We start from the raw sequence: 26,572 nt of genomic DNA on the forward strand, positions 1-26,572 counted from the left end.
TTCACTCTCTCCTCAAATGGAATCTGTTCCATACCACTAATCATTTTTGTTGCCTTTCTCTGTACCTTTTCCAATTCTAATATATCTTTTTGGAGATAGGGTGACCAGAATTGCACACAATATTCAAGGTGTGGGTGTATCATGGACTTATATAGCAGCATTATGATCTTTTTTGTTTTATTATCTATCCCTTTCCTACTTGTTCCTAGCAGTCTGTTTGTTTTTTGACTGCCACTGCACATTGAGTGGATGTTTTCAGAGGACTGTCCACAGTGACTCCAAGATCTCTTTCTTGAGTGTTAATAACTAATTTAGACCCCATCATTTTGGATGTAGAGTTGGGATTATTTTTTCCAGTGCACATTACTTTGGACTTATCAACACTCATTTTCATTTGCCAATTTTGTTGCCCAGTTTCCCACTTTAGTGAGGTCCCTTTGTAACTTCACAGTCAGCTTTGGACTTAACTATCTAGAGTAGTCTCATTTCGTCTGCAAATGTTGCCACCTCACTGTCCAGCCCGTTTTCCAGATTGTTTATGAATATGTAGAACAGCCTAGGTCACCATACAGATCCTTGGGGGACCTCGCTATTCAGTTGTTTCCATTGTGAAAACTGACCATTTTATTTCTACCCTTTGTTTACTATCTTTTAACTAGTTACTGAACCATGAGACGACCTGCCCTCTTGGAAGGCTAATATCAGATGATATATTATCAACAGGGCACATTTCTGCTCCCCTGATAACAATTACAAAAACTCCTGCAGAGTAGGATTGGGTCCAATTCAAAGCAATCTTAAGACTCTCTTTGTTGATGATCATGCATGGTAACATTTGAAAAAACATTTCAGCTATCCAGTTCAAGCCATAAATCTGGATTACATATATAAAAAAAGAATCTATTTAGAAGCATATGCCCAATTAAGGGGGAAATGTTTCCAACTCTTGTCTCTTGCACTGACTTTAATGTCAGTCAATTTTTTATGGTTTATTTGACTCAGTAAACTCATACACACTGACTGCCCGTGCTTAGTAGGACTAGTCCCTGCTTTTTTTCATAGGAAAAAAATATCCTTTTTCTATCTCTGTCCATCCCCAAAACTTCTCCCAGGCCAGTGCAATTCAATGGCATTTAAGACCTGTCTTTAATGGAAGTTTAGTGGGTTAGACCCTCTCTTTTAGTTAGCTTTCATATGCTAACAAGCATGATACACTTAGAGTTCAAGGTGAGATGTGACCATTGTGTTCATCTAGCCTGACCTCTGTGATAACACAGGCCTTAGAATTTCATTCAGTAATTCATGCATCAGGCCAGGGGTGCCAGAACAGGGAGAGCAGCAGGGCCATGGCCCCATCACTTTTAAAAGTGGGAGGGATATGCCCTCCCACTTTTTACCAGCCCTAAGGGCGAGCAAGCGGGGGGGGGAGAGGGTTGGGGGGTAGATGTGCCATGCAGGGGAACAGGTGGCATGAGGGCTAGGGCTCAGGGAGAAGGGGCAGTGTGGGGGTGTGGCTTCAGGGCTAACGGATAGTGTGGGCACAGGGGCGGAGCCACCGTTCAGGCGCTGGTGACACCCCCCACCACCACACACACACACACTTTTAGGGAATTTCCACCACTCCTGCATCAAGCCAATAATCCATGCTGGAGTTAGTACATATCTTTAGTTGATGGCTGGCAACCAAGATCCTTCCTCCCATCCTATGGCATTAGCCCAATAAATATGAATTGCACTGTACAGACAGGAAGGCACAATCCCTTCCTCAAGAATAATAAATAGACCTATGGAGAAGTGTAGGAGGGCAAGAGGGGAGATAACAGAAAATGAGAAAAGGGAAAATGGTTTGGGGAGAGTGAACTATGAAGAACTGAGATTGTTCTGTATGTTTTGGTTCCATGTTTCTTTTCTATTTTTGTTTGATTTTAATGTTGGTGTGGTGATTTGGGGAATCTGTATGATTTATGAGCTCTGTGTGAGATTATGAACTCTTCATTTGTATCTGTGTCAGCCTGCTGACTCCATCTTGGCTGTGGGGTTCTTTACCTACTCTGTTACCTCTGTACTGCCAGGTTGGACTGAAATTCCAACAAGGCAGTGATACAAGGCTGACAATAGCAGGATGGTAAATCCGATTGGCTGACCACTGAAATGGAATAACTGTATACAATAGCGTGGCTCCCAAGCAGGAGAAATGGTTTATCAGGGGAGAGGTCACCTGGCAATGAAGTCACCTTGGTAAGGGCCTGTGGCTCACCTGAGTAGGCTGATCAGTGAGTCACTTGACAGAGGGACTGGAATACTCTAAAGTGCAGGAGTTGCTCAGTCTATTGTCTCTCTCTTTGACCATTTTTCATGAGTGTAAGATCAGGGATGCTGCTGTGGCTGGGACCTCCGCGTATCTGGAAACAGCTAGGACTCCAACGGGAAGGGTTGGCTAGAGTGAGGGGAATTGTGTGTGGGGTTATTTTATTTTGTTAAGCGCTGTGTAATTCTCATGCTATTAAAGAGCAGCAGCATTGTAGAACTGCGGGCAAAATGCGTGAGTATTGTACGCTGCGTCTACCATGTGCAACCCTGAGAGAGTAAAGTAGTAACCCAGATGGCTCGCACCTTTTGGTGGATTTCTGGAGAAAGGTGTATTGAAGCCTGGGGGAGCCTGCGGCGTCAGGTCTGGTAATGGGGCTGGGCAGGGGACAGCAAGGTCACCGCTGTCAGGAGGGAGTAGCATTCTGTTCAGACTCGGGAGCCTTAAAACACCCAGGGATCAAAAGGTTTGGACTTCTCCACAGCCATTTGGTGGGCGGCCTGCAAGAGGGAGTCTGACCAGATCAACGACAGGTTATTTGTTTCAATTAATGATGTGGTCAGGTGGGAGTAAGGTTGCTCATGATGCCAGTGCTGCTGTCAGGGAGTGAAAGAGAGCCAAGAAGGGATTTAGAGAGGGAAGGTGTTCAGTGCTCAAGGGGATTGAGGCTTTTCCAGGCATAGGGCATGGCATCAAAGGTGTGCCTGGGAGAAAGATACCAAGGGGGCATCAAGTAAAGATGAGTTGGGGTAGAGTATAGGGAATGCAGGGGAAGCAGGCGGAGACCAGTTTGAGATGTTAGGAGAGGCAGAGCTGAGCAGAGCTTCAGAGGTAAGAATGAGAAGGAAGATTCTGACCTTGTTTGCGTTGTGTAAAGGTAGACTCATGCCACCGTTGACCTCACTGCAGTCACTCTGGATTTACATCCATATATGTGAGAGCCGTAGGATGTCTTGAAGAATTTAAATGTGAATGCTCCACAGCCGATCAGCTGGGGAGATCTCCTGGAAGATCTGTTGTGATGGGGATGGTATGACTGTAGCTTAGCCACCTACATGCACCCTACTCTTCCTGATAAGTGCCCAGCTGGTGGGATGTGAGGCACAATGATGCCATCTTGTGGCCAGTTACAAAAAGTGCCAGGTCTTGAGTCCCTACAGACATGACACCAGATGCTGTACGTGCCACCTGGCTAGCATAATAAATACTATACGTCTTCACATGTGTACGCACATTACTTTAACCCTCACAAGCCCTCAGTCTGGTAAGCAATTATTCCCAATTTACAGTTGGGGAAACTGAGGCACACAGTGGTGGAGGCAGCATTGCAAGTACAATCCAGGAATTTGTGGCTCCCAGAGTCATGTCAGTTCATCTGTACTTTGAGTCCAGCCCCATGAGGACGGAAAGAATTTGAAGTGGGTGCCTTTCAACAAACTGGAACTAAATTTCTTTTTTGGGATGGAGGGGGCAAAGTGTTTGTTTACTTACTTAGTTTAAAAAAAAGATTCCTGGCCAATGGGTGCTGTGGAGCCGGTGCTTGGGGCAGCACAGGGAGCCCCCTGGATCCCCCTACACATAGGAACCAGAGGGGGGACATGTCACCGCTTCCGGGAGCCGTGCAGAGCCACAGCTGGCAGAGCGCCTGCCTCAGCCCCGCTGTGCCGCTGACCAGACTTTTAACGACCCGATCAGTGGTGTTGACCAGAGCCACCAAGGTCCCTTTTCAACCAGAACGCCCAGTCAAAAACTGGACACCTTGCAACCCTAGCCCATGTGTGAGTTGTTTTTATGAGACTCTTTCTGACCCAATAGGCAATTGCTGTACAAATGCAGAGCCCATGAGGCAGACTATTCTGCCCTGTCAGTCTATTTGAGCATGGAGACTGACTGTCTATTTCCAAACCTGACCTTGGCTTTCGGTTCCCAGGGGTATGTCCCTCCTCCCACCCCATGAATCGCTAACCAGCACTGTGACAGTCTGAGGGAATACGTCCGTGTCAACCTGTAAATGCCATTTTGTTTTGTGAAAGTCCTTTTACATTGTATCCTCCATCTTGGGTTAAGACATAAAGGTGGTGTTGGACACACTGTGCTCCTGCAGAGGGCATGGGGGCACCTCCTAGAAAGCTGGCACTGACAGAGCCATCAACTGTATGACTCTCCCCTGCTGGGACACTGGGCTGTCTGCCAGTAAGGTCACTGACTTTGAATAGACTCTCTTCCCAGAAACCTTTCTGGGGGGGAAGGGAGGGCTGGAATCCCCTGGTCTGAGCAGATGACTGGGAGAACTTCAGCTTCTCTGCTTGAGCACCTGGCCCAGTGGGGTAACTCTCTAAACCAAGAAAGCCTTTTCATCCCCAGAAACAGAAGACTTAGCTGGAGGAAGTAGAGAGAGGAGGGAATGTGCCTCTGCTGAAGGAGGTTCCCAGCCAGTGGGAGCTGCGGAGCCGGCGCTTGAGGTGTGGGGCAGCATGCACAGCCCCCCTAGCATAGGAGCCAAAGCGGGGACATGCCGCTGCTTCCAGGAGCTGCACAGAGCCATGGCAGGCAGGGAGCCTGTCTGTGCCGCTGACTGGACTTTTAAGAGCCCGGTCAGCAGTGCTGACCGGAGCTGCCAGGGTCCCTTTTCGACTGGGCATTCCAGTCGAAAACAGGACACCTGGCAACCCTATGCAACACTCAGACTCAAGGCATCTAACCTTTTTAGGCACCAGGAATACCACTGCGCTCCACAAAGAGTGAGTTAGGCACCTGGGCTGCCCATACAATGAATGGGGAGAGAGAGGTGCCTTGTGGTGATCCACAAAAGTTAACATGTTAGGCAGGGAGCTGCCTAAGCTAGCCCATGGGAAATGCTGACCACCAGTGTGTTGTAAGACCCTTCCCTCTCACCTGTGGTTAGACACCTACATGGCTCCACACAAAATTGAGGTTGGTGGGACTAGGAGCCGTGCCAGTGCCCACCTTATAACTTTTAGCCAGTAGTTAGAGCATTTGCCTGGGAGGTGAGAGCCTAAGATTCAATCCCCGCACCCTGTCAGAGGACAGGAAAGAATTTGAACAGGGATCTCCCACCTCTCAGGAGAGTATCTAACCACTGAGCTCTGGGATCTTTTGATGTAAGACTCCCTCAGTTTTGCCTGTTGAAGCTGTTCCCCTGTGGATAAATAATAAGAGTAGCTGGAGCAGGGGGGACTGGCCCGGGGGGCCCCCCATCTCCCAGATGGGTGCCCTGACTGCTGGACAACAGAGTCATTCTCTTGGTGTCTGGCCCAATGACTATTTAGAATTATCCACAGTCGAACAGTCATTGGTCCAGCGAGAGAGAGACTCTGTAGTCCAATGGTTAGAGCACCCATCTGGGTGCCTAGAGTGAGGCAGCAGGATGCATGACCAGAGGCAGAAACTTGGGTGCTGAGGGAATTTTTACTTTCAAAACTTACCCGCTGAGTGTTTGGCAAAAGTTTTGTGGATCGAAGTGGAACCTAAACCTGGCACTTAGATGCCTAAATTTGGGCTTGGGGCACCTAAGTACCTTTGTGGAGCTGGGCCATAGTATCTAGTGTCCTCCTGCTGTATGCTGTCACCACAAGATGATGCAACATCTGTTCACCACACCAAATGAAGATGTGGGGTGACAGCCATCAGAACTGGGGTCCGAGGCCTCCTCTTTTGTGCAAAATGAACAGAGTTTAAGGCCAGACAGGTCCATTAGCTCATCTAGTCTGTCTTCTTGCATAGCACAGGCCATTCCAACAGTTCCTGTACTGAGCCCCGTAACTTACCGTCAGCTCAGTATGTCCCATGTTCTTTAGCTGCCATTGAATTCCACCTCACCACTGTGATCATATCCTTCCCCTAATCTGACTACCGTGATGCTGCCCCTAGCCCTGGAACTCCCTTCTTATCAGAGTTCACCAGGCATCAACCGTTCACGTCTCAGGAGCCTGCCACCATAGACAGACACCAGTAAGAATGCTGAACCCATTGCCTCTCGAACCCATTGCCTCTCAAACCCAGGAACTACGTGAACACCAAGAGGCTGGAGCTTGGGTGTGCTGTGTCTGATTGGTGGGCTTTCTTCTGACTGAGTGGTTAAAGCAGACTAAAGTAAGAGCTAGTCCATTGCATTGGCTGGACATTGTGCTGCCAGCGTGGGGTGCCGCTGCAGTTCCCGGGAGAGCCCTGAATTGACGCTGCGTGCCTGCGTCTCCTGTCCGGGGTCTGTACAGTAGGGGCCGCCCGACGTTCTGCTCCTTTCGCCGCTGTGGTTCCCAGGAGAGCTCTGCGATTGAGGGCTCTCCCGGGAACTGCAGCAGCAAAAGGTGCAGAACCTCATGCCGGCAGCGCCTCTGGTGCGGCTGTACCGCCCCTAGCCTTGCCTCCCTGGACTCAGGAGACACAGCTGCATGAAAGGGCCTGGGGGCGGTACAGCTGCGCTGGAGGAGGTACCGGCGCAGGGCCGCCTGCTGGCCCCACGTTCTGCTCCTTTCCCCGCTGCATTTCTGGAGAAGTTTCCAGCCCAGCGGGAAGAGGACAGAGCCCCCCAGGTAACATGGGATGGATCATGGGGAGGGGATGGGGAGAGCACAGGGCCCTGGGCTGGGGCAGGGTCACATGAGGAGTCATGTGGGGAGATTCCCCCCCCCCGCCCCCCTTTAGCTGGTGCAGAGTACTGGTAAAAAAGGAATTCTACTTGCACCACTGCGTGTCCCCAAAGAGGGCGACAGCCAGCAAAACACCTGTGGTGTTTGCCTGCCCGTTCATAGGCAGTGGGTGGAGCTGTGAATTGTTTTCCCAGCTGCCCTCCCCACCATGCAGTACCAGGAAGGGAGCAGGCACTTATAGGGCCATTTGGTTTCCCATGGACTCTGCCAGTGGTAAGATCTGTCCCTTTTACTCCTGGAAAGAAGGGACAGCTGAAAGTGGTTTCCTTTCTCTTTGCCCCTCTATACAGATGAGGAAACCAGATCTTCCTGCAGGAGACAGGAAACACATAAGGAATTCCCAGTGTGAGTAATCCTCTCAGGTGCCAGTGCTGGCACATCTACGAGCAGGAATGCTTGGAGCCCCCGAATCTCCCTGCTAGAGCTGGCTGAAAAGTGCACATGCAGTTTTGTGGAAAATGCTGAAGCTGTGTTCATTTGGCAGGGCTCTACGCGGACCTTATTTTTAAAAAAAATCATGAAACCTTTTAATGAAACGTTTAAATCCACATACTATCAAAATGTTTATCGAAGTAATTTTTTGTTTAAACAAAAAATGTCAGGAATGTTTGGGGTTTTTTTAAAATCAATTCTGATAAAGTCATGATGAAGTCATGGTGAAAAACAAAAAAAAATTTGGAAAATGGTGACAATTTTTCATTAAAATGCCCTTTTTTCAAAAAAGGCCAGTTTTCAAGGTAGAGGAAACTTTTCATTTAAAAAATTTCAGTCAGTTCTGCTCCTGGGCTCCCACTTCAGAGTCCCTCACCTGATGAATCCTCCCTTCCCTGGGCAAAGAAAGGGAGATGCTCTGAGAAAGCTGCTTTCCGAGGCACTGCTGCTTACTTACACTGCCACTTGGCTCCCTACCTTGAGGGGCTGATGTCAAAACACAGACCTCTGCAAAGGCACTCTTGTGTCTCTGCTGAACTGCTGGCTTATTTGAAGACACAGGCCTCTGTGGAGTTATTTACCAGTTAAGCATCTATACCTTAATGGATTAACATCATGGCATAGGCCTCTGAGCTCACTGGTTCAGTACCTCTAACTTGCTGGCCTGATATTAAGGGACAGCCCTCTGTAAGGTCATTGGATCAACATTGTTAGCTTGTCTGGCCTTACATGAAGGCCTGGCCATCTGTAAGGTTATTGACTACGTCAGGCTATCTTGCGGGGCTATTGTTGAGGCAAAGTTTGAAGTTCTTGGCTCAGCATCTCAAGTTTGATGGACTAGCCTCTGAGCTAACACTTGCTCAGCACTTCCACTGTGTTGGTCTGATGTCATTTGCATAAGCCTCTGTGATGTCCTTGGCTGTGCTGATGTCTGTGAAGAGGAGTCTCTGAGATTACAGTCTCAGCACCTCTAGCTTAGTGGTCTGGTGGCAAGGCATGGGTCTCTCTCAGTTCCACTTGGTCAGCAGATGAGCTACTTGGAGCAGAAAACTTGTCATCTCTTGTCTTGTACAGTGCCCAAGTACATGGTCTGTGCTTAACAAATTATAGCTATGACAAGGCCTCTGACAGAAGCAGCTCCTTGCGAGATAAGGGAGGGCAGTTCTCATTTGCGTAGTAGAATGGTGTCTCATGGGAGGTTATGAAAGAGTCTGTGTAATGGAAAATATGAGACCAGACACAGTGATCCCCATGAGGTGAAATGGAGAATTTCATACCAATAGCTGCTTCCAAAGAAAAGGATCAAAAAATGGAGGGTGGGGAAAGAATGACTCTGGAGATCTCAAAGCACTGTTGTCATTATGACACACAGCTATGCATAGATACTAACTGTGCAGGCAACTATTATGTGGTCCAGCCATTGCTCATGTAGCCTGATAGACAACAAAACCTGTTTGATTAGGATACCAGTCATGGCCAGGACCTCTAGCGTGCATATAACAGTTTGAAAGTACCCTAGGCATTTTAAGGTCTTGTGTGCAGGACAACTCCTCTAATCCTTAGTTCTGTACTGGGACACATTCTGAAGGGAGGTCTGTTTAACATCGCTCCCTCCAGATGGTGCAGCTGTCAAGCCGCTCAGAGCAACCAAGGGGAAAGCACTATTTAATCCTCTGTTTTCTTACCAACTGCTTGTTTCCACCACGCATCTCTTCCAGGCACTCTTGCTAGAATTCCATGCTCTGGGATACCTATATGTGACCACAAACTCAGGCTCTGTGAGAGAACTATTCTCTGATCATTTTAGCATTGAGCACTTAAGCCTCCTCTCAGGCTGGAAGGGTGGGTGTCTGTTTCCCCCAGCCGTGTTCTACCTCAAGCTAAGAAGAAATGGTTCAGAATGGCTCCCTAAAGAAACTAGTGATGTAATTACAATAAGTCCTGGCTGTGCTGGAAGTCACATTACTCAGTAAAAAGGCAATTTCATACTAGACAATTGTCTGTAGTTTAAGGGGCAAAGTCACATGACCTCAGCCTTCCTATCCAGTTATGAAAGCAACAGAGAGCCAACTTCTTCGGAAAGGAAGCTGGGAAAGGTCAGCCGGCGCTCCTCTGAACCAATCAAAAGCCGAAGGCAGAAGCTAGCACGGAAGGCAATGGCAGCTTACCCAAAAAACTCAGTTGTCTCCTGCTTAGCAGTGCATAATTTGGAGACTTAAGGGACTGATTCTCAGTTACACGATTGGTAGAGTGGAAACAGCATTCTGAGAACCTCCTCTCAGCAAACATGTAGGTGGAGTGGATGAGGCAGTAGCATTAGATGGGGTTATTTGTTAGACTTGCTTCCACAGATATCTTACTCTCTATACTTGTTGCTGAGAATGGTGATTTGGAGTCTGAGCACTTAAAGAGATCACAGTCATTGCCATCAAGGACTCGGGGTGCAGTAGGTTAATACACAGAGGCCTGGTTTCCCCTTTCTGTTACATTGCAAGTGGAACATGTTGAGTGGTCTCAAGCCAGTGGCTTTTTGTGCAAGGCAGAGCCAAGAGGAGAGATGGCCAGAATCCATCACACTCCAGCTAGTCACTGCTTCCAGGGGAAACAGCACATACGTAAGAGCAGCCCTGTGGCTGCTCTAGCTTGCATTGGAGAGCAGGCAGGCCATTGGCTACCCCACAACACAGGGAGCACAAACCTAACTCAAAGCCCCTTTTCTCCTTCCCTACCCCCATTCCTGCCCTACCCTCTGTGCCCGCAGGAACTGAGTAACTGAGCATCAGCACCTAAGCTGAAATTCAAAACAAATGGACTTTAGTCCTGCTTTAAACAGAAATCTCTACACAACCTTATCTATGGAGCTCCTACGGAGCCTCCATGATATCCTGGTTGTTACATATATTGTGCCAGGAGAGAGAGCAGCTTGCTTTTGTTGCCTTTACTGGACTCCTTACACTCGTGCATAGCTCACACTAATAATATTGCTACAGCACTATACAGAGTTAGATAAGAGGTTGTGAAAATTGAAGCTAGTTCTCCTATAAAGCAGGTTGTCCAAGACCCTCCTGTTTCCCACCATATGTATGCACCCTCCCCATGCTGTTTAAAGCTCACCTGTAAGGCCAAACTGCTGATCTGAAAATGAGTGCACTGCTGTTAAATCAGAGTTCAGCCTGGCAGTCATGCCATGTGGATTTAGTCATGATGTCTTTGTGAATGTAGATCTAGTCAGTGGGATAGGACCATCTCCCTCTCCCTGGGGATAAATAAAGGAGAATGAGTGTGACGCAGGCATACAAATCACAGCACAATTTCTCCAGGAAATCCAGCCTCCCTTCCCCATAGCCATAACACACTAAAGCCAGAAACCAAGTCATGCCCTCAAGTGGCAGGGTCTACTAACCACTGCCAACCGGGATGGATACCAGCATGGGGGTGGGGGAGGGATGTCAATTTTTTTTTTTTTAACTTGCTTCCATTGATACCTTACTCTCTACCCCTGCTGCTGGGAACTGTGATTTGAAGTCTTGGTGCTTTAAAGAGATCACAGCCGTTGCCACAAAAGGGACCACTACTGGGGACTTGGGGTTCAGTAAGTTAATACACAAAGGCCTGGTTTCCATTTTCTGTTACATTGCAAGTGGAGTATGTTGAGTCGTCTCAAGCCAGTGGTTTTTTGTCCAAATCCCAGCATGTATAGTTCAGTCTGACAGCAGGAACGCTGTGCACTAATAGCTCGGGACATGGCTGATGGTAGCCTAAAAGCTCCCACTAGAATCCATAGCACCTTATGCGGAGGCTAAATGCAAAGCAAATGGATCTGAGTGAAAAGGTGATTCCTAATTGTACCCCAGGTGGCTGGCACCCGCTGTGCCCTCAAAAGACAGGCTGCTCCCTTCTCTCTCTGTTTGTATATATAAATCTCTAGCTTAGCGACTCCAGGGGCTTGGAACCCTTTCTGCTTTGGCCTGCCACTGATGTTCACAGCACCTGTGGCCATTTTCTTTGCAGACCAGGGCTTTTTCTTTGGGAAGGAGAAGACTAAGCCACTATACAGAGTTCTAAGGATAATAGTGCGTATGTCTCCAGAGCCTTTTCTTCCAAACTAAACCCAAAGCTCTTAACCACACTCTGTCATTTAATCTAAACTTCAAGCTGGAGGTGTCATTTCCAGCTCCAGGAGTTATCCCTGCACTAGCTCTGATGAGCTAACACTATTTTCAGTATGTCGCTGTAACGGCAGCCACCTGAATACTTACCTAGCGTCGCGAATGTGCTGCCTACAGATTTTGGGGCCTCTAGCCCCTCACACTAATTTTTAATGCACTAGCTCAATCAGAGTTAGCGTGAATCGGTCTCCTTGAGCTGGAAATTACACAACTTGAAGTGTAGATATATACAGACAGCATCTGTAATCTGTCTGGTTAGCTATACCGGATCACTGGAGTAGCTGCACAGCTGGATACAGGAATAGTCTCATCTACCAGTTAAAGGTGACCACCTCGGGGATGGAATTGTTTAAGAGCACATGGGACTACTGCCCAAGCCGTTCTCTGCAGGAAGTGAAGCGTCCTAGATCTAAATGAGACAGCAATAATATAATGAATAGCAGGAAGAAGGCTAAGCAGGTGTGCCCCTTTACTAAGTCATGCTTCAATAACAGATGGGTACTCTGATTTAAAAAACAATGGATTCAAAATAGATAATAAACCAGAATACCTTATCATTAATTAAATACCCATAACGTGCTCCATCCCAGACAAGATACACAGACAGACAGCCTCTGCTCTGAAGAGCTTCCAATCTAAAACAGACCTAGAAAGAATGTGCTGGAAAACCACAGGAGGAACCATGTTAAGGATTTTTTTAATCTATGAATGTGCATCTGGTGGCTTCATGAACTGGGTCTAGGAGGTCATTTCATTTACAGAGGGAGCATAGAAAAAGTCATGGGGACAAGAGTGGAAGGAGACCAAGCCGGTGTCAAGCCTGCCTTTTTTGATAGACCAGGGAAGGGCCGGGAGAAGAGCTTACAATAAGTTGAGTAGGTCTGAGATGTTGGACACAGAAGAATTATGTAAGAGCAGAAAAGTGAGGATGAGCAGTTTAAACTTGATGTGCTATGATTAACCTGTGGAACTTACTGACACATGACAATATAGAGACAAAAAGCATATAAGATTTTTTTTACAAGGGTAATAAGAAGACTAGCTGCTGAAGTGAGAGTAGCCATACTAAACGGTCTCAATATCTCCCTGCAACAGATCATAAATGGATCATCAGTGGGATCAGGACATGTTCCTCCCCTCCTGCCCATTGTAAAGCAGTGAAAAATTATGAACAACTTTTTGAAGCTCATGGAACTAGCTATTGTACAAGGGAAGAGACCTGGCTTGATAGCCCATTGGTAGCAATTTCTGCAGTTTTCTTTTCTTTCCAGCTGTGCTTTACCTTCACTCTTTCTGTCCCATTTAGTTTTCCCCCTTCTCTGCCCGCTCCCAGTAAATACGTGACATCCTGCATCCCCCAAAGGGTTTCCTCTGAGTGGCTTGACTATTCCTGTATACGTTCATCCAGCGGAGGGGGTGAGTGAGAAGAGACAGAACCATTCTGACATATCAGCTACTCTCTCGATAACCCAAGAGCTCACCAACAGCCTGCAGGACGGGACTGCTCTCACGTAGGCCCAAGGCAGAGCCCCCCCCGCGTTAGCATGATGTCAACACCAGTAATTTTCCACCCCTACGGTGGGATTGTGGGAGAATCTACTGTGGAATTTGGAAGGGGGGGGGTGGAGCAGATGAGAAAGGGACAGAGTAAATGAGGTTCCCGTTCTCGCACTAGGAGTTCCAAACAAATACCACTGTCAGCCCACGGAGCTGCTGTTCAGATAAACAAGGAGGCACAGAGAAAACACCAGAACTAGAAGCTAGGAGGTCTTCCAGCCCAGACTATTCAATTGATTCAGTGTGTGACCGGGCCACAACAAGGCTGTAATATTAGAGCAGGGCCCCCGCATGCTATATTTGTACTGCGCTTCCCGGGGAAAACAAACAGTCTCGGAAACAATCCATCACCAACTAGTGCAACACTTGGTGCTACTAAATCTCCATTTGCCCCAGCAAGAGCTGAGGCAGCAGGATCGTTTGGATGAGGGGGATGAGGCACAGCTATGGCTGATCACCATGACCCGAACATGCACCGTAGTTTGAATGCACGGCTATTGTGCTGGAAATCACTGTAGTGCTTGTGGACACATGCAAGAGCCTGGACTGCATGACATACCAGGGAGGTGCCTCTGTTTGCTACTGTTCGCCATAAAAGGCAGCTTCAGTGCTTCCTGGGGTGGCAGAAGATGCTTGTTTTGCTTGTATCTTTATGGAGTGAGGGCAGCCAAGCTGGGGAAGGACCTTGATGCAACTCAGCCAAGCGTCTATAAAACAGCTCTTTAAAAAGCCACAAAGTCACCTTTGCTGACATTTGCAAAGGGATTATATGCAAGTCACAGGACTGAGAGATGGACCCTGCCATGATTAGGGTCACAGAGGCAGGGAGTGAATTTATGTGCTAACAAACGGGCCTGCATGGCTCTCTCTTCTCACACATGCTCAGCTAGACACATTTATAAGCCTTTGTGAGACAAGTCTGACCTGGACTTCTCTTTCCATTTACTTTGTCACTTCTAGGACGGACACATGCACCCCTCTGCCAGTCCCCTATAGCCTCTGGCTGGATTCTCCACGTCCAAGCCAAGTGACCATAACCTGTAACTATGCTGAGCTGGCAGCGTTTTACATCACTTTGCACTGGGTACAGGGCACTGGGGCAGCACCCTTTAGTCTAGCAACAAGCATGGTGCAGACTCTGTGCTCTTGGGACATTGCCCAGACCCCAAGCAGTCTCAGCATGTTCAAATTTCCTCATATGGATGAGGGTTCAGGTGTTTGGGCTGAAGAAATGACTGATGTTCTGGGCACTGTTCCTCACATCAGCTGCACCTGGTGGGACAAAGCTGGGTACAGTGCCCACGAGAGGTGTTTTATTGTTCTCGCCCTATAACATAATTAACCATCTCCATCCTCGCCTGCAACGAGCCAGTGATCAACACCGCAGCATTTAGTCACTAACGTGCATGCCAGTGCTACCAGTTACTGGAGGGGGAAATCCACAAAGCAAGAGGACTGGCCATGTGGTAGGTGAGTGAGGCCCAGCAATCGGCATGCTGGATAGGATTTAAAGCGAAAGCTACCACCTTAGCCTGTCCAAAATCCTAGGTAGTGAACACTTTGGGGCTGGGACTGTCCTATCTGTACAGTGCCCAGCCCAACACAGCCCTGCTCACCAACTGGGGGTGCTTCCATGCTACCACACTACAGACAAATGGGTGACTGGCTTTCTGCCAAACCAATAGGACACGACTGAGGTGAGCTTAGCATTGTTCCCTACTAGCTTGGCTGGGGAGGGTAGAGACTCACCTCACCCAATAGAACTGCAGCTTATGCTGAGTATGCAGCAAGTAGTCAGACACAACACAGCCAGCAGCAAGCCCCACTCCTCCATTACACTGCCCTAAATGAACATAGCCATAGATGGCTGCTGGCCCACTTGGACTGACATAAGCAGCTGCCATAGCTGCAGAATTTAGCTCCCCACCAAGCCTAGCTTTATAGCCAAAAGCAGCGGCTGTTTTCGCTGGCAGGGAATCCTGTTGTGTTCAACTGACAGTCCTAGGCCCATATTTAATATGCTGCTCTTCCTGCAGCGGCTGCTATACCCCGAGCCAGAATGCGCAAGCTGCTAGTGGTCTGACTGAGACAAGGGCCAAGTAGACTGTAACCTCATCTAGGTGGCAAGAGGGAGTTCAGTGACCCTTCCAGCTAGTTAACAATGCCAAATTCTGAAAGGTTGAGTTCCCAGAGAATGCTGATCATGACCCAAAACTGGAGTGGTGGGAATTTATAAAGGGAGCAAAGTAAGAAATACTCCCTGTTCCATCAAGGACTTTGCCCCTATTCTCCTCTGAGTGGCAGAGGGTTTTTGGACCTCTGAGCTGAATGGAGAAGGAGCAGGACCTCACCTCAGCTAGTCTTCTGTATTTTAAGGAAACTGGGGGCTTAGTCACTGCTGATTTCACTCACACTGAAGTAGGGAACGTGCTCTGAAGTATTTAGAGCCCCTATTACTATCATACTGAGCCCCTCGCTATCTTCAGCGTATTTGAACAGCTCTGAGGTAGGGAAATACTACTATCTCGAGACACAGCGAAACTAAGCGACTTGCCCAAGGACACACAGGAAGTCTGTGGCAGAACAGGGAATTGCACTCCGGCCTTCCAAGTCTTAGGCTAACCACTGGCCTGTCCTTCTTCCATTGCAGGTTTTAACCACTTGCCTGCCAGCTGCAGCCCCCTATTACCCTCTTGAGCTAGAAGATGCATTTCTTTTGTTGCCATGTTTCGGTTTACATAAGAAATGTGCTGCCGTTAGAAAGTAGAGTACAGTGTCACCTTCAGTTCTCTGCAGAAGTAGCACCAGCTGAGCATCTGTGAAAGGAAGAACCCGTACTGGGCCAAGGAGAATCTCCAGCCCAGCAGTGGCCACAGAGTTTGGTCAAGGAAACCACACAGTGCAGTCAGGGACCCAGAATTCAGCTGAGGTGGAGTTTTAAAGGCCGATAAGCCTGTGAATCTGTGCTGGTATTTGAGCAATGACAGAGCTGAGGGTGTCTCTCCCATACACAAATATAAGGGGCTTTTATTCCTCCACAGGGCAGCTTGATTTCCACTAAAGCATACAGACTCCAAGTGCATCTCAAGACGTAGACTGGTACCACAGGGGCAATGGCCTGTGATTGTCACAGAGAGGAAATGTTGGGTGTTTGCTACTCTCTCTTTTTCCCACCTCCCCTGCTTCTCACCTAGGCACTTCTCAAACGTAAGAAGCAGACACAGACTCCGGTACAGCAAGCATATTTATTTACTGTGAAACACACTATTCACCACCCAGTGCGATGGAAATTCAAATGCGTAGCAGCAGCTGCTGGGGATCAAGGGAGTCCTACACTTTCTCTTGAGAGTTTTTGCTAATGAGAGTTTAGCAACTAGTGAGACACTTGCCAGCCCCCAGAGGCTGAAGGGCTGTGCTTATCCCCAGAATTGGCATAATACCATTGGTAGCAATACAAGCTCCCCTCTAACCTGCTAACATGTCTCATCCCTGCTCTTGAGAGACTGTCACCCCCTCTTAGGGGGAGGTGGGACACTCCCCACAGCCCATTCACTCCTTTGGTGGCTCATGTGAGGCTGCTAAGTTCTTCCAAACTAGTGACTGTGACACCTTACGGAGGCCTGATTTTCAGAGGGCAGGAGCTCAGCACTTCCTGACAATCAGGCCCATTTATGGCGTCTCTGGTTGGGCACCTAAAACTCCCAGTTCCTTTTGGAGACCTTGGCCAAGGCTGTCCCTCAGTGCCAGCTGTGGTGTCAATTCTAGCAGCAGGCAGGAGAGTTCTTAGTTCAAGCCCAGTTTCTCCCTCCCACACACATTCTCAGACATCTATTCTTAAACATTCTCCTACTCTCTGGCTCTGCTATGAGATGGGATCTTTGGGGCCGAGCTCAGGGGAGAAGGTCTCAGGTCATTCCGTAATGAACAAATACATTATTTTGCTAAGAAAACAGATTTCTCCTCTAGGTGAAGCCAGATATCACCGTGAACGCCTCTCTTTGGTGAGAGACTGAACACTGCTCTAATCAAAAGCGCCCCCTCACTCTTTGGATGGTCACTTAAGAGGCACCCAAACCGGGGCTTAGGAAGCTATTCTAAGATGCACTGCTGGGCCTCCATGGAGGTGTCGCCTGATGTGCACGCTAGCCAAGGAAACCGAACTCCTTGTACTTGCTGGCCATATCATTTCGGAACAGCTCCAGGGCCTTCTTCATCGCAGCCTGGGAATCGGCCCCAAAGTCCGAGGGATGCTTCTCAGCAATGACCTTGACAATGATTTCACAAATGAACTGTCAAGAAGGAGGGGGTGGGGGAAGGAAAAGGGACAGATAAGCATCACTCACAGTAGGGACCTTTCAGTAAATAATTATTTGCAGATAGGGGTTGTCTACACAAACACTTAGCTCGCGGCAAGCAGGGGTGTAAATCTACCCCGCACAATCCTGCTGTGCACTGAGTGTCCATGTGGACCCAGGTGCCGCACACTAAAAGTTCTTTAGTGCGCTTTGATCTACGCCGCTTTGAAATGGGAGTAGATCAAAGTGCATCAGGGAGCTTTTGGTGCATGGCAGCAGGGTGCATACAGGCACTTAGTGCGTGGTAAGCTACTGCAAGATAGATTTACACTCCAGCTGGCCACAAATTAAGTGTTTGCATAGGCAAGTCCTAGGACTGAATTCAGTAGTCCTTCCTTCAGCCATTTGAGAGGCATCGTGGCCTATAAAGCACTAGGCTGGGACTTGGGAGACACCTGGGTTCTAGCCCTGGATCTGTCAGTGACCTGTTTCGTGATCCTGGGAAAGTCACTTCCCTCCCATCCTTTGTCTGCCTTGTCCATTTACACTGTAAACTCTCCCTCTGTGTTTGTATAGTGCCTAGCAAAATAGATCCCCGATCTTCACTGTGGCCTCCAGATGCTGCTATAATACAAAGAAGTATCTTGGGTGCTGTCACTCACTGTTCTAATATGATCTGGTTTCCACGGGTGCTGGCGCTGCACCCACTGGTTTGTTATTGTTAAGGGTTGCGTGTGAGCAATGTAAACGTGGGGACTCACACCCCAGGAGCTGAGCCTTCCAATATTACAGTGGCCTCCTACATCACACAGAGCTCATACAGGTCCAACTAGATATCAGTGAACAGAGGTGCAACCCGTCCTCCCACTCAAGCCCACATTCTCTACACATACTGAACCCCTCTCACCCGAGAAACCCTCTCCAATTCCCATACCTCCAAGTACTTGACAGGGATTTTATGCTTGGTGGCATGGCTCTCTGCCAGTGGCTTCAGCTCCTGTTCATGATTGTTCTTCTGCTTCAGGATCCTGCCCAGGGCGGTAAGGACAGTGGTACCGTGCTTCTTCACTTCTTCTGAGCTCTTCAGCGCATCGATCGTCGTCAGGTTTTTGAACTTGGCAAAGCGTTCCTGGGTCTCGGGGTGAAGCTGAAAGAGTCTGTGAACAGAGGCAGGGAACCCATGAGGTGCAAAGGTGGGATGGGGAAAAAAACAGGAATTGCCAGACTTGATCAAACCCAATGTCCATCTACTTCAGCATCAAACCGATCTCTACACTGCAGTATGATTGCAGCTCGAGTAGACAAACCCAGGCTAGCTTTAATCTAGTTGGACTGTGTACTGGAGCAGTGAAGCTGAGGCAGAACAGACATCAGCATGGGCTAGCCATCCAAGTAATTAACCAGGGTTCTTGGTAGGCTTGTCCAGTCCATGCGACTGTGGCTTTGCTGCTCTGGTATCCAAGCTAGCTAGAGTTCGGGTATCCCTATACACACTGCAATCCCACTGCCGATTGTAGTGTAGGCATACCCTTAGACAGTGGCCAGAACCAGATACTTCACAGGAAGGTATAAGAACCTCATAAGAAAGCAGATGTGGGATTTGCCTCCCATGAAAGTCTCATCCTGGCCTTCAATTGTTTGAGATTAGTCTGACACTTGAAGCAGGGGCACTGGAACAGTTTGTATAGTGGGGGGTGCTGAGAGCCATTGAACCAAACTGTAAACCCTGATATGATGGAAACCACTTCAAGCCAGTGGGTGCGGCAGCACCCCCAGTACTCCTAATTCCAGCACCTATGCCTTGAAGTAAGAAGTTTTAGATCCTTTCCAAGTTTTCAGTAATAACTATGACAACTCAGGCTATTCTTGTTGTCCACATAAATACCTAATCCTTTTTGGAATTTTGCTAAGTTCTTAGCCTCAACAACATCCTGTGGCAGTGAGTTCCACAGTCTAATTACACATTGTGTGGAAAAGTATTTCCTTCTGTCCACTTTGAATTTGATGCTTTTACATTTCATTGCACATCCCCTTGTTCTTGTGTTATGAGACAGGGAGAACAGAAGCTCCTCCCCTGGACCAAGCATCATTTTTTAACATTTAATCCTGTTCCCTCGTATTTATCTCCTTTCTAAGATGACCGATCCCAGCCTTCTCCATCTCTCTTCATGAGAGGCAGGCAGGCAGTGCACTTAACATTTTCAAATGATGTCACAGAGCAGGTGCCCATCTTACTTGTTTTTCACAGCTGTTTAGCCCTTTGGCACCAGTCACCTGGGATTGTGCCAGCGTATTAGGATCAGGGTAGGAGTACAGGGCCAGCCAGGACACGAAGGAGTGACTGACATTTGTCTGAGAAAACCCTTCTTCCCTCACCTGCCATGGGGCTCTGAGGATTCACACAATTTAATGCCTTCGCTGCTTCTTCAAGCTCTGCTTCATGAGGCATTACAGCCATTAAACTCTGAGTTCCCATCTGAGCCCATCAGCGCTGCTCTTAAATCGACCAGGAGGGAACAATATTAGACATCTCTCTCTCCCCTCCCTCCCACCCAGGGGAGCCATGTACAGCACTTAAATAGAATGGTCAAAGATGCTACCAAAAGCCTTTCGACCGAGAGGTGTAGATGCTGTGCCAGAGTCCTGTGTGTGTGCAGACAGCAGTCAGCACTCCCAACACCATGGCAGAGAGTGTGTGTTAATTCCTACTGCTTCTCTCACCCATCTACCAGCTAAGCCTGATATCTGACAGCACGGTTCTGCCACTCTGCACTGTTAGAGAATGGGGAGCAACTGGGTAACAAGAGCTGGAGGAGCACAAGGTCTGCAGCCATCCCAGGGCCGGCAAGTTTCCCACACCATCCAAAGCTACAAACAGGAGCTCTGTTTCCTGAAATGGAGACGGTGGGAAGGTGGTTAAAAACCTGACCTGTCACCATTCCTCCCCTGCTGAATTTACTGGGGGTTGGAGATGGATACCGCAGGCAGCCAGTCCTGAAGGAAACGTCACTTTTGCCCCACTTTCTACAGTGACAATGAAAGGGGAATACTGGCTCACATTACTATTATTTATTCATATAGTACCTAATAAGTATGTATCATTTGTGTCACAGTAGCACCGAGATCAGGCTCCATTGAGCTAGGCACTGTACAGACACAGGCAAAGAGGCCGTCCCTGGTCTGAAGATCATACACTCCAAATAAACAAGGCAAATAAAGAAAAGGCAAAAAATTATTGGTATCCTTATTTTACACATGGGGAAAAGAAGCACAGAGAGGTTACATGACTTGCCCGAAGAGTCTGTGGTACAGCCAGAAATTGAACCCACATCTCTTGAGTCCAGTGCCTTCACCACCAAACCATCTTTCACAACGTGATGGCCACCAGGTTTCACTGCCATGTGGAATGATGCTATTGGCCAGTAGCAGGTATGTCAGTCCCTCCACCTTTAACTAGAGACCCCCCAGAGGGCAGTAAAAAGGGAGTTCTGCTTCTGTGGGCCATTCAGTCTCGTGCCAGATTCTCAGTCTTACGACATCATTATATTAGTTAGATTAAATTGACAAACACCCCGAGTATATGGATAATAGGAACAGCCTTGTAGCAAAAAGATTCTTTATGTGGGTGACCATTCTTTAAAGGGCTTTCATTTAAGATGGCACCAGTGTTACCAGAACAAAGGATTTCTGTGTCAATTTTGTCCTTTATGGGGTACTACATGTATCAAGATGGGTCTTTTCCTTCTTGTTTGTTTCCTCTTCACGACCTGGTTTGTTTCAGAAAGAAATGACTGGCACAGAGGTATCTCTTAGGGAAGGACATGCAACAAATTGCTTCACTTAGTATCATTTGAACTATATGCTGTTGTAGTTTATAAGCGAAGCAATTTGTTGCAGACACACTCTCCACCCAGTGCACTGTAAGGAGCCTATCAGGACCAATTAGCCTTGTTAAAATGCCACCGCTAAATTGGAAGAAAAGTTATGATTGTTCTATGCTTCTGATGGATCTCCCTTCACCCTCTGCCTGGCTATGGCTAAATTATGCCTGCCAAAGATGATATATCTTTTGGACTCCTAAAAATACCTCTGACGAGCAATTTTTGTTTTGCTTGAAATGCATCCAGCTGCATCAAGTGTCAAGTATTTTCCAAAAATATTCCCAAGGGATGATATCTACCTACAAGCTCTTTCACTTAGCACAGGCTGAACACACTACTATGCCAACAGACGTCTGCAAGGCCTCCCTGTATTCAAATCCCTCTTGATTCCTACAAGAAACCAGCTGGCTGATTAGGTCTTGGGGTAGTGAGGGATAATCTATGTATGTTATGCAAAAAACAAACACCCCTTGCACTTCCTCCCCATTATGTTATTAAAACACTGTATTGCCAAGATGTGGCTATACACCACCATGGCTGGCTTTTCTTATTGTTTATGCTATATTCATTTCCCCTACCCTCTCTCTGTCTGTCTTTTTGGTTGTGAGCTCTTTGGAGCAAGGACAATTCCTTCTTTTCTGGAAAAGCGTCTAACATACTGTGGCTGCTACCAGAACCAAAAATTGTCATACAAGAATACTACACTCAGGATATTTTTCAAGAGCAGAGTATAGACCTTTCCAGTGAAGGGCGCTGAGTATGGATTTGCCAAGCACTGTTGCTCCCCTCCTTAGCTATGCTTAAAAGAAAACATTCTCATTCAAAGAGGGGAAGGGATAGATTCTCCAGTCACCTGCCCCGCGTCCTCCCCTTGCAAGTATACGCCATACCTCTGGTATATGGGATTTAGCACCAGCTAAGGGAGAAATCTGGTAGCAGCCCCTTCTTAAAATATCGACAACGTCATTGGCACCGCATTTAGTTAAGATGACCTTACCATAACACAAGTAAAGCACTCAGAGCAACTTAACCAAGAACATGTTTATGTGCATCATTTTTTAGCATGTTCCTATGGGGATTGGTGACCTCTGGAACTGGACAGGCAGAACTGATACGTAAAGGGGATCTCAGTTTACTGTTAAAGCTCATGGTGTATGTGACTTGAAACACGGCACCCAGGGGAATCAAAACCCAGCATGTCCATCCCATTGGAGGGGGACCTCAAGGCCATTGAAATGCTACTCACTGCTCCATCCCCAGATGCTCAAAAACTCAGTGTTGTGGGGCCTCCCTAGAGCTTGGCCTGGGGAGAACTCCCACCCTAACCTCAGAATCACACACTCCAGTGGAGGAGGATGGGATGGGAAAGTGCCCCATCTCAGACCACAGACTCAAGCTGGGCTTTGGAAAAAGAGATTGGGTCCTACCTCCCACCTTTCTAGATGGTTTGTCCTGAGGTTGTGGCAGGCTGGAAGAGGACTACCAAAGAGGAAACAGAAAGAAATGATTAGGCGGGGGAAATTTGGTGGGGGGAAATCACAGATAGTCACAGCAAATTTGATGAAATCACAGATTCCATAAAAATTGGTCACATACAATTTTTCTCTCATCTCTTCCCCCGACCCCTTTTTTTGTATCCTCCCATGCTGTTTCCCCTCCCTACCTCCGGAGGGACCAACTGCAGGGAATTGGAAGGCCCGGGAGGGACACCCACCTCACTCCAACATTTTGCTTCACTGTGTTCTGACAGTGGGGACCTGGAGTTCAACTTCATTAGTGGGCTAGCTGATCAGGGCAAAGGGAGTGACAAAACCCAAGACCTTTTGGGGGGGGGGGCGGGGGGGGGAGGGGAACCTTAAAAAGTTAACGCTTTTGACCCAGAAACCATAGTGACGGGAAACCCACTGCCCTAGAAGTGATCAATAAAGAAAGAAGTCAGTTCATACAAATGCTAGAGAAAACTAAAGCCCCAGGGCTAATGAGACACAACACCCTCTTTGCTTTCTCACCTGTACACCTCTAAAGGATGCTCAAAAGCATATTATTCCTAAAGTCCAATGCACCAAGCGCTTGAGCCATGCTCTCTCGCATGCTTCCATCACCAGTTTCACGCCTACCTGATTATAACTTCCTGTCCATGGGCCGTGAGGTCTGGTTCCACCTTCGCCCAGATGCCCAGGACATGGTTCCATTCGTCATCACTGAGCCCCATAATTCGTTGGTGCTTGGAAAAAAAAAAGCAGAGATGAGGTTGTTAGCAGCCGAATGCCCTGCCTCAGAGTGCTGCTAGAGAGCTCACTCCTGCGGTTTATAATCCCTCCTCACAGACGGACACCTGTCAATTGTCAGCTGGAGTTTCGCTCTCTTTCAGGCTAGTTTAACCTAATCTGCCTCTCTCTTTCTGGGAAGCTATTTTGGGTCAGGTGCTATTGTGGCTGCCACTGATGGAATAATTTCTGCTTTTCCTATTGGGTTGGCACATATCCCATTGTGGCAGAAAGGACACTGCTGGAGTGCAGTGCCAGGAGCCTGTCACAGAGCTGCTGTCCCAAGGACCCGAGAGGCAGAGTCAAAATTTCAAGCTGTAGATTTCAGAACCACACACTCAGCAGCACCGAGATGGACCACGTCTGTCTGTAGTGACCCATTCTCTGCACCTCTATTCATCCCCCCAGGATGGGCAACAGGGGAAGTCCCAGCTGTCCTGTAGAACTGGTTACTGATTACAAAAGTATTTCCTTTCCACTGCGGATCTGGGATAAGATTTTATATTTCTTTTTTAATATTCTTATTTTCTTCTCTGATAAAAGCAGGTGATTCTCTTTTAGAAAATCACACAGTGTCATGGAGAAATCTCCTCGAGAGCTTTTAGTTCCTCTGGGTCCAAATGCCATGTGTTCCCCTCCTCACTCTCCAGAACCAGGAAAAAACCAAGGGGGATATAACATTATAGCACTGAACTGCTTGAATGTTGCAAGGTGGTACCCAGAATGTGTCACATAGCCCCCAGGTAACCATTTATCAAATGATACAAAACCTGATGCTTCAGGGCTCAAAACAATTTCTAAGTATGAGAGGCCAGGGTGAGACCTACTGTCAGGGGCAGATTATCCCACATCTGCATATTTCAGGGCTCTGAAGCATCTGAGACAGGACTCTGGGCTAGATGGACCCAGGGTCTGATCCTGTCTGATAATGTTCCCTCCCCTAATCATTAACTAAATGTCTGTATCCCTACATTCAAATAACTGTGTGTTTGGAGAAATCCGGGGGCGGGGGGGGGGGGAGGGAAGGACAGTGCTGTGTTTACAGTTTGGGAGACTTACCAACCTTCTTTATAGCTCCATAGAGGGAGCTGGCCAGGGAAGGACAGACAACTGGCAGGCACACTGAAGTGGTGATTTATTCGCTCCCAGGTTCAAGGAATCCTTATTGACATGGTCAGAACATGGCCTGATAATAAAATTCAATCAACAATTACTGTTTAATATGCACCCGTATCTGTGGCTAAGCAGAAGTGTATATACACAGAGAAAGGGAGCTCTTGTTAGGAGATGAAAATTGGCACCAGCCTAGGACTTGGGAGATCTGGGTTCAGTTCCCTGCCACAAACTTCCTATGTGACCTTAGGAAAGTCAGTAAGTCTCTCAGTGCTTCAGTTTCCCATAGTAAAATGGGGGTAATAGCAGTGGCCTACTTCACAGTGGTGTTGTGAGTGTAACCCAGCCCTGAGGTGTGGGTATGAGTCCTGGGTTCATCAACAAAGGCACCTCGTGCCTCCACCCAAGGAAACCCCTCCTAGTGCAGAGAACATAAGAACGGCCATACTGGGTCAGACCAAAGGTCCATCTAGCCCAGTATCCTGTCTTCCGACAGTGGCCAATGCCAGGTGTCCCAGAGGGAATGAACAGAACAGGTAATCATCAAGTGATCCATTCCTTGTCGCCCATTCCCAGCTTTTGACAAACAGAGGCTAGGGAAACCATCCTGGCTAATAGCCATTGATGGACCTATCCTCCATGAATTTATCTAGTTCCTTTTTTAACCCTGTTATAGTCTTGGCCTTCACAACATCCTCTGGCAAGGAGTTCCACAGGTTGACTGCGTGTTGTGTGAAAAAATACTTCCTTTTGTTTGTTTTAAACCTGCTGCCTATTAATTTCATTTGGCGACCCCTAGTTATTGTGTTACTGAAAGGAGTAAATAACACTTCCTTATTTACTTTCTCCACTCCAGTCATGATTTTATAGACCTCAAACATATCCCCCCTTGTTTGTCTCTTTTCCAAGCTGAAATGTCCCAGTCTTATTAATCTCTCCTCATATGGCAGCCGTTCCTTACTCCTCATAATTTTTGTTGCCCTTTTCTGAACCTTTTCCAATTCCAATATAACACAGAGGGCCTGTTCCTTGGGAAAATATTTACCACCCAAACTCATACAGAGGAGCATTAGTCAGAATACACAAAAATAAAATAGTTATATCAGTTCCCAGAGTAATAAAACAATAACCAACAAAACACAAAATTAGTCATATATAAATTCTACCGCCCACCCAACATTTACAGCCAGTGCAAACCACCCTACTTCCTCTCCCAGCAGCTAGCATCTGCCGAGGCAAAAACTGAGTTCAGGCTCAGTCTTTGATGGATGGTGCAGCACTGAATCAGTGGCTCGCTTAAAACACAATATCAGAATAAATAAACAAGGGTGTTTTTACAAACTACTGTATTCGCACCAAGGAGATTGTCGTTGTGCCTCTCTGATCTGGATTTAAGTGTGCAGTTAGGCTGACTTTCAGTAGCCTGACTGCAACTTGAAGTCTTCTGAGTTTTTGATTTCTGCTGAGATTACATTGTCCTAGAAATTCCAAAAGGTCTTCAAATTTTCCCATGGGTAGGAATGTGGAGGGTAGAAAGGTCCTTCCTGGCTGTGATGCTACTCCCCCTGCTACGCTCCAAAGACAAGCAAAAAGCCAGAAGTATAACCAAACCCTTTGTCTCTGAGTTTTGGCTTTTGACTGGTTCTGGTAGTACCTTCCGGTTTGTTTGATCTCTGCCCTGGACTCTAGGCAGTCTGGGGAATAGGATCCTGAGCCTCTGTTGCCACTGCTACTGTGGTGTAAAGGCAAGTCCTCTAGACCAGTGGTCTCCAAACTTTTTTGATCGCGCACCCCCAGGAGAAAAAAAAAATTGACGCAGGCGTGCCGCCGAAGAAAAAAGAAGGGAGGAGCTGCTACATAGAAGAGCTGCTGCAGGTGTG

The 26,572-nt window shown here is 47.6% G+C and overlaps 1 protein-coding gene across 2 annotated transcripts in view; it reads right to left on the reverse strand.

Moving 5' to 3' along the window:
* Positions 1 to 23,716, reverse strand: part of MB (myoglobin) — a 52,204-nt gene extending 28,488 nt beyond the window's left edge. The window contains exons 1-3 of one of the 2 annotated variants that reach the window (XR_005222655.2): positions 23,430 to 23,716; positions 18,366 to 18,588; positions 10,525 to 10,666 (exon numbers count right to left, since the gene is read on the reverse strand). Coding sequence is in view for 1 of the 2 variants with exons in the window: in XM_007062671.3 (XP_007062733.1) it covers positions 17,279 to 17,425; positions 18,366 to 18,588; positions 23,430 to 23,524 (465 nt within the window). In the remaining variant the exon portion in view is untranslated. Of the gene's footprint in view, positions 1 to 10,524; positions 10,667 to 16,370; positions 17,426 to 18,365; positions 18,589 to 23,429 lie in introns of those variants that run through there. The other variant, XM_007062671.3, reaches the window with a different exon arrangement.
* Positions 23,717 to 26,572: the final 2,856 nt, after the last annotated feature.

The sequence above is a fragment of the Chelonia mydas genome, chromosome 1 (genome assembly GCF_015237465.2).
Source record: "Chelonia mydas isolate rCheMyd1 chromosome 1, rCheMyd1.pri.v2, whole genome shotgun sequence".
In the NCBI taxonomy this organism is placed as follows: Eukaryota; Metazoa; Chordata; order Testudines; family Cheloniidae; genus Chelonia; species Chelonia mydas.